Genomic DNA, 8,424 nt, shown 5'->3' with positions numbered 1-8,424 from the left:
CCGCCATCCGCCACCTGTGTGCACACCAGGGTCCTGTTTTCTTTTCTCTTAATCTTTGTTAACTTGAATGACAAGAAACGGTAACGCATGCCTTATTTAATTCTCTTTGTGAGAGTAATAAATACAGGTTCTCCCACTATCAGTAGGGCACTCCTCTGAAGCCTTTCCTAAGCCGAGATGGCATAAAGCAAAGAGCCAATTTCCATTAATTTATACGGGGCAAAAAAACCTTAGCATTCCCAGACCCCAAAGTAACCTTCCTTAGGCTTTTCTGGTATGTTAGGATACATCTTGCTGATGGATGCACAACCTGAACGGAGATAAAGCGCAGAGGCCCACAGACACAGCTCAGGGCTCTGGGGCCAGGAGGGGGCTGACCCCCAGGAGGGGGCTGAGCAGCCCCGCCCAGCTGCTGGCTGCCTCTGCAAGGGCTGTCTGCAAAACAGCTGAACGCCATTTTCCCTTTTTGCCTTTTTTCCTAAAAGCAAATATCCTCTTCAGACTTCTTTCAGTTAACAAAAGCAGGTACTAACGCAGGTCTTTCGTCAAGGTAAAGCCGGGGTGAAGGGGGTGCCCGCAGAGGGAGGAAAGCCAGCCGCAGGCAGCAGCTCCGGCTCTGGGCTCTGCGGTCCTGCGGAGCCCCCGCACGCCACTCTGCTTACATACCCGTCCACTCTGGACGCTGGAGGACGGGGCCCAGTCCCTTGCACACCACCCCCCAGCACCGCACACGGTCCTCTCCCTCTGGAGCTGACCATCGCCCTGTTCTACACTTGTCTCCCGCCGTTCCCTAGCCGTGCCCAAATGCCACCGCGCCCTCCTCAGCATCGCCACTACGAGCCCACACTGACGTGTGTCACACGTGTCAGAAGCCCTCTGTCCTCCCAGCAGCCCCATCCCAGCCCCCATTACAGGTGAAGAAAGGGAGGCACGGATGGGTTAGCTGGACTGCCCAGGAACTTCCCCTGGTGCTCTGGATGCCCCCCTGCCAGGCCAGCGCCAGGTCCCCCACAGATGCCGGCTTAACTCGATTTCCTTCCCACTCCCGTCTTTGTGTTCTTCCTGCGCCATCTCCTTGAACTTCCAACGCTTCTATTGCATTTTTAATTTCCACCAGCCCTTTCGTATTCCGTGTCCCTTTGTTCTGACCGCAGCCAACCCTCTCTCGGGAGTGGCCAGTCTCCTGTTCACAGCCCAGCCCCTTCCAGGGCTTGGCTTCCTTGGATTCTGCGTCATCCGTTCCTCCCCCTCGTTTCCACTTCCTGTGCACACGTGTGTGACTGTGTCCATGTGCCTGCGTGTGTGTGTGTGTGTGTGTGCAGCTCTCACACCTGGGGGCGGGGGGCCCTCGGGGCCACTCAAGAGTCCTGAGGGATGGTACTGAACATTTGTATCTTGGTCGGGGGGTCCATACCCCCAGCAGGACTCTGGGACTTGCTGCTGGGTTCTGGGAGCCTAGTGGGAGGGGACCGGGGTCTTCCAGGCCAGGCACGCACATGCATGCACTCTCCCTGTTTTCAGCAGGCTTGTATCCCCCCAGCCATGCCGTGCCGGGCCCAGCCCCCACACTCAGCCTCCTCCAAGGAGCCCTCCCATTCTGGGTGGGCCAGGGCTTGGGGCAAGGGACCCTGGGTGGTCCACACTCAGCCCATCCTCAGCCCAACCCCAGCTACCAGCCCAGCTCCCATAATCATGTTGACAGCTATTCAGAGTTTATTCCTCTTCTGTCCTAAGTGGGGACTAAAGCATTTCTTGGGTGACCAGCTGGTTTGCTTGCAAAGTGACTGTCCTCTCTGGAGAGTGATCTGCTGGCACCTGGCTTGTCCTTTCTCTGTCCTGCCAACTCCACAGTGTGCTGGCCTCTCCACTGCTTATCTTTTTTCAATCCTTTAGAAAGTCCTCACCTCCCAAGCAGGCCCCTAATTGGGAAGGACCCATCAAAGAATGGCTACAATCCCTGAAATGTTCCCAAATTGGCCACACGGGAAAGGGTGCTCAAAAGGAGACATGGTCCTCGGGGCAGGGCCCGGAGCCAACGAGGATGCTGCTGGACACCTTACTGCCAAGCCCCACATCACAGTGCCACCCTCAACTCGGGGAGGCACCGCTTGGGGCCAGGGTGCCCCTCCAGGCCCCAGAGACCTGACAGCGGCCCTCCTTACAGCCAGCACCACGGAGGCCAAGCATGGCAATGCCAGAGAGACGGCCCCCGCAGGGAAAGCCTCGCCTGGGATAGACAGGATGCGCAGACGGCCTTGCCTGCACAGGGCACCAGGCCCTACGGTCACCACAGAGACAGAAGCCAGCCGCAAGCAGAAGCCCAAGTCCAGGATCCCAGGCGGCACCCCTCCCCAGGGCTAGGACCATGGGCTGCTCAAAGGTCCCACAGAGGGGTGGGGGTGGTGTCTTCCCAGAGGTGCCCCCGCCCTTGCGTTCCCGCGCCTGCAGCCCGAAGCCACACCCACTTCATCCACCGTCGGGGACCACCCACTCGGACCCACGTCAGTGGGAAGAGGGGGAAGCGGTCCAGGATTGCAGGGGTCCGGCGGAGCCACACCCGGGTGCCAGGTGAATGCAGCCCTGGGACTGGCTCCACCCCCACCCCAGGCCAGTGCCTCCCTGGGGCAGGCGTCCCACCCCCGAGGAAGGCATTCCCAGGGGCGGACCACACATGGCCATTCTCTAGGAGAGGGGCTAGGAGAAGGCCATGCACTGGGTGCGGGGTTCGGGCCAGCTGAGCAGGGCAGAGAACAGCAGAGCCGGGGTCTGAACAGGCACAGAGAGGGGACACAGCGGCACTTCGCAGTCTGGGCATGCCACCCTGATGGGCACAGTAGGCACTGCCCCTGCTGGCCCCAGAACCCAGCCGCTGTCCAGGACAGGCTGGATCCATCTCCCCTGCCTGACATGGGTCACCCATGACATCATGATAGACATTGTGACCCCCACTGTCCTGGGCACATCCCTGCACATGTCTCCCCACCCCCCCCCCGGCTCCAGCCGCAAGCCCTAGCCCTCTCTGCACGGAGCCCCTGCCCTGTCGGTAAGCAGGGACCTTGCCCACTCCAAGTCTGGCCCTAAATGGTGATGACTCTCCCCTCTTGCCCAAGACAGGTTCAGGCCCACGGGTCAGGACTCAGCCTGGGCTGAGATGGGCCCAGATGGCTGGGGGGACCGCCCAGGGGCTGCTAGAAATGGGCAGGATGGCCAGATTCAGGATGGACACCTCCCCCAGGCCCTGCCTCAGAACCCACCCTGTTCACAGGCTGGGCCCATGAGAGACCAATGGGGAGCAACAAGGAGGAGCAGGTCCTGCACTCACTAAGCCAGCTGGGACAGGATGCAGGTGGGCTTGGGGCAGGGCCAGGGGACAGGAAAGCCTCCAGCCAGGCCAGAGCCTCTGACCCCCCACCTGCCCACAGACCTCCTGGACGACACTGGTATTTCCAGGCCTCGGGCCGCTCTCCTGGAGAGGCACCTGCCAGAGGGGGAGAAACAGCCCCACAGCATCGGGCAAGGGCCCTACTTCTACATCGGAGGCACCAACGGGGCCTCCATGTGAGTGGGGGGCCTCAGGCTCGGCCCTGCTGCCTGTGGCCTCCGCATCCCCTCCCCCGGCATGCCTACCCACTCCCAGGTCTCCAAGGCCCCCAGGGTCACCACTGCCCCTGTGCCCCTGCAGAATCAGCTCCTACTGCAGGGGCAAGGGTTGGCAGCGCGTCCAGGACAGCCGGCATGAGGACTGCAAGCTGACGTGGTGTGAGCTCAAGTGCAGAGACAACTACTACCGCTTCCGGGAAGGTAGAGGGGAGGGGCCACGGGCTCTGGCCTGCAGCCTGCAAGAGCCTCCTGGTCCAGAGCCAGGGGCCAAGTGGTGCCACTGCCCTCCATTCCGGGAGGTGGGGGCCAAGGCGGGAGGCTGCGGCGGCCTGGGCAGCCCGGGCCCCGCAGCACCACATGCCAGCCAGGACTCTGCCCCTGCCAGGCGAGCAGTTGTTGTACCAGATCCCCAACAACAAGCTCCTCACCACCAAGATCGGGCTGCTCAGTGCCCTGAGGGAGTACTCAAGGGTTGTGAACAAGATCCACAAGACATCACCATGTGCCCAGGCCAAGTAAGCCTGCCCCCGCCCCCCCGGGCCCCCACTGTCAACTCACCGCACACCTGTGTGTCCTTCAGAGCAATAGGACCCATCCACACACCCCATCCCCCCCATCCCACGAACCACCCCCGCCCTCTTCTAGGCCCCACTCCCACCCAGCCAACGTGTCCATCGCTGGTCCTGACCACGCTCCCTGGAATCCATCCACTCACCACTCTGTCTGTTCGTCTCCATCCATGCACCCCCAAACACCTGCCAACCAATCCATCCACCTACCCCCACGGACCACCCAGTGATCTATACACACCCCCACTGTGGCCCACCCACCCACATCCATTCCCCAGACCCTCCCACACCACTCTCCTTCTGCTCCCCGTCCCCCACCCACCACACAGCTGTGCCTGAGCCACCAGGCATATTCATCCAACTACCTACCCATCTGCCTGTCCATCCAACCAATGCTCACCATCTGTCCCCCCCGCACCCCCATCCACCCCCAACCAGGCAGGCAGCCCACCCACTCACCTGGCCATCCATGACATAACCTTTACATCTACATGTCCAGCCATCCACCGCCACCCTACGCATTTCAACAACTCTAACCCACTCCCTCCAAGCATCTATCTATCCACTGGACCACCTGCCCATCCACCTACTTCCATCCAAAATCCATTTATCCAACCACCCACCTATCCACATCCCTACCTATTCACTTCTCCAAACACCCATCCATCCATTCTCCACCCACTACTGGGTGGCCACTCAGGCCAGGACCTCCCTCTGGGGTACAGATCTATAAAGGACACAGCATCTGCTCTTGAGGAGCTCACGTGGACCAGCCCAGGATGCCTCAGGCCACAGAGGTAGATGCATTCAGCCCAGCTGGAAAGAGCCATTCTGCCCTAAATTGAAGGATGGCCTGGTGGTCGATGAAAAGGGGTTAAAGGGCACCCCCAGGCCAGGGGAAGAGGTTTGGACTAGGCCGGGGTGTTCAGGGACCCATGCAGACCACTCACTGCATGCTGGACACTGTCCTGGCCTGGGGGCACAGCTCTGAACAGTCCGCTCACAATGCCTGAGCCAGTGTGGGCTGGAGTGCAGTGGTGAGGTGGGAGAGGGGCCAGGGTGTGGGTGAGGCAGCCTGCAGCCTGTAGAGAAGCCAGGTGAGCAAGGACCCAGAAAAGAGTGCTCCTGGCAAGGGAAGAGAACGTGCAGACGGAACAGCTGGGGTTGGGGGACAGAGGCAACCAGCTTTCCAGTGGACACTGTCCTCCAGCTGCCCCCAGGTCAGTCCCCTGGAAAGGCTGGCTGGCCTAGCCTTGGGGGAGGGGACAGCCCTCCCTGTGTCCTCCCCACCTCCCTGCTCCCCCAGGGTCCTGAAAATGGAAGAATTTTTCCCAGAGACCTATCGTCTGGACATCAGGGACGAGAGAGAGGCTTTCTTCACTCTCTTTGATGGTGAGAGGCCACTGGACGCCAGGCCTGCTCTGGGGAGATGGGTTCAGGGACGGACCAGGGACCCGGCACGATTAGGGCGGGGCCGGGCCCTGCGAGGTCGGGGGGGCGTGGTCATGGAGGGGACCGGTGGAGTCCGGTGGGCGATAGGTGGGAGGGTCAAGGCTGGGCCTTGTGGAAGCGGAGCCTGGCAGGGGGCGGGACCACGGCCGGGAGGGCGGTTGGGCCCTGGGCGTGGTCACTACGGGGCGTGGCCAGGCCATGACTGGGCGTGGTCAGATAGGGCGGGGTCAGCCAGAAGCTCAGGCGGCTCTTCCTACAGAAAATCAGATATGGATCTGCAAGCCCACGGCCTCCAACCAGGGCAAAGGCATCTTTCTGCTGAGGAACCAGGAGGAAGTCGCCGCCCTGAAAGTCAAGACCCAGAGCATCGAGGACGACCCCATCTACCGCAAGATGCCTTTCAGGGCGCGTCAGGCGCGGGTCGTGCAGAGGTGTTGGGCATGGGCACGGGGCGGCGTTCAGGGTGGGGCTGACCATGGGTCCCGCTGGTTCCTGGGAAAGCTGGTGGGGGTCACAGGGCCCATAGAGGAGTACTTGGTCATGGAAAGCTGTGGTGCCCTCAGCTGGGCCCCTGTGTACCCGGCAGAGGTGGGGTGTCACAACTTGTCAGGGTTGCAGAGGAGATGCCCCCCACACACACACACAGGCTCCTGGACATGGGGTAGGGACAGGGAAGTCTTGGTCAGTTTGTTCCCCAGCCTGGGCCCTGCCCCCTCTGTCCTGTCCTGCAGGAAGGCCAGCCTCTCTGCCATCCCCAGCCCAGCCAGCCCCAGCCTTCAGGCCTGAAGCCAGAGCTAACCACCCCTCCCTTGCTCCCTCTGCCTCTGGACGGGGTCCAGACCCTCAGCCTCCCACGGGGAGGTGGAGGAGAGCAATCTGGTCTCCAGTAGGTCCCTTTGACCTCCCCATCTGCCAGTGTGATTTCTGCCACAGCTGCTGTCTGTGGCCCCTCCCCTCCCTTTGGCCCTCTGGGTCTTTAGACCTACAGCTCCTTCCACCTGGGATGTCTCCTCCTGGCCATCCACCCTAAGGCCCAGTGTCAGCCCTCCCTCCTCCAGGAAGTCCTCCCTGCCCACAGGGGCCCAATCTGCTCCCACCCTCAGGGATCCTAGTGAAAACTGCACTTTGGGGGGCACTCCAGACACGTGCAGTGGCCTGAGATTTAGGGGCCAGGCCCTCCTTCCCAATTCCCTGAACTGTTCAGGCTCAGAAATGTCCCTTCAGAAGAGAGAGCCCACAGATCCCTGGGACAAGTGGTGCTGAGGACCTGGTCTGGGCCCAGGTGGGGGCCAGGAGACACAGACTATGCTGGCCACGTGCTCAGCCCCCATGTGCCCCCAGGTACATCCAGAACCCCCTGCTACTGGATGGGAAGAAGTTTGATGTGCGCTCCTACCTGCTCATTGCCTGTGCCATGCCGTACATGGTCTTCTTTGGCCATGGCTATGCCCGCCTCACCCTCAGCCTTTATGACCCCCATTCCAGCGACCTCAGCGGCCACCTGACCAACCAGGTAAGGGTACCCCACAGATGAGGGCCTCTCTGCAGCCTTGGGACAAGATCATTGCTTGGAACACAGAGGGGAGTTAAGCTACAAACTGAAGCTCAGGCCCAGAGGTGGCGCAGGCCGGGAGGTGGCCCACTCTCTTTGATGGTGAGAGGCCACTGGACGCCAGGCCCGCTCTGGGGAGATGGGTTCAGGGACGGGCCAAGGACAGGGCACGATTTAGGACGGGGCCGGGCCCTGCGAGGGGGCGTGGTCATGGTGGGGATGGGTGGAGCCCGGTGGGTGATGGATGGAGGGCCAATGCTGGGCCTTTTGGAGGCGGAGCCTGGTAGGGGGTGAGCCGAGGGCCAGGTGGTTAAGTAGGAAATGAGCGGGGAGGGGTCTGTGAGGACCTCAGTGGAGAGACCCTGTGCGCAGAGGTCTCTGAAAGGGTCTTAATGAGAAGGATCTATGTGGGGGCCGGCCTTCACGAGGATCTGTGGGACACTTGATGGTTGAGAGGGTCTCAGCAGACAGGGTCACTGCAGGGCGTCCTGGGATGAGCAGGGCCTCTGGGGACTGGCGGGGTAGCTGGGGTAGCGGGGGGGGGGGTCGGGGGGGAGTGGGGGCTCTCTGTGGGGGCCCTCAGCAGGGGCAGAGCCTCTGGGTGTCCTGGAGTGGTGGTCTCCAGGTGCCGCACTGCCCCCCAGTTCATGCAGAAGAAGAGTCCCCTGTACGTGCTGCTCAAGGAGGACACAGTGTGGAGCATGGACCGCCTCAACCGCCACATCAACGACAAATTCAGGAAGACCAAGGGGCTCCCCAGAGACTGGGTCTTCACCACCTTCACGGTCCGTGTGCTCCTCCCTAACACCAGCCTGTGGGGAGGGGGCTAAGGGTCAAGACCCTTTATAGTGGGGGGACGGGGGTGGGGGCGGGTGCTGGGCACGAGGTGCTCACCCGTTCCTGGGGGTTGTATCTGTACTAAAGTGTGTGTCAAGTGTGTGTGCATGTAAGCAGTGAGTGTGGCAGCTGGCCACTTGGGGGCTCTCCCATTACCCCCTCCCTCCCTCCCTCCCTCCCCCTCCCCTCCCTCTCTCCCTCCCTCTCTCTCCTTCCCTCTCTTCCTCCCTCCCTCCCACTCTCCCTCTCCCCTCCCTCTCTCTCTCCTCCCTCTCTCCCTCCCTCCCTCCCACTCTCCCTCTCCCTCCCCCTCCCTCTCTCCCTCCCTCCTCTTCCCTCCCTCCCTCTTCTTCCCTCCCTCCCACTCTCCCTCTCCCTCCCTCTCTCCTTTACTCTCTCCCTCCCCCTCCCTCT

At 61.8% G+C, this 8,424-nt stretch overlaps 1 protein-coding gene across 1 annotated transcript; it reads left to right on the top strand.

Annotated features, from left to right (window-relative positions):
- The first annotated feature begins 2,007 nt into the window (after positions 1-2,007).
- Positions 2,008-8,215, top strand: LOC102736043 (inactive polyglycylase TTLL10). Its single transcript, XM_081811281.1, is given in 11 exon segments — positions 2,008-2,188; positions 2,449-2,733; positions 3,266-3,428; positions 3,430-3,558; positions 3,683-3,801; positions 3,986-4,115; positions 4,895-4,966; positions 5,476-5,561; positions 5,881-6,052; positions 6,963-7,134; positions 7,818-8,215. Coding segments are annotated over 11 exon segments (1,695 nt in total). The 3' UTR covers positions 8,004-8,215.
- Positions 8,216-8,424: the final 209 nt, after the last annotated feature.

This window comes from Leptonychotes weddellii, unplaced genomic scaffold (genome assembly GCF_054177405.1).
Source record: "Leptonychotes weddellii isolate Sample4059 unplaced genomic scaffold, ASM5417740v2 HiC_scaffold_6769, whole genome shotgun sequence".
In the NCBI taxonomy this organism is placed as follows: domain Eukaryota; kingdom Metazoa; phylum Chordata; class Mammalia; order Carnivora; family Phocidae; genus Leptonychotes; species Leptonychotes weddellii.
Note: the sequence above shows the minus strand (reverse complement) of the source record. Positions and strands in the feature narration are given on the sequence as shown.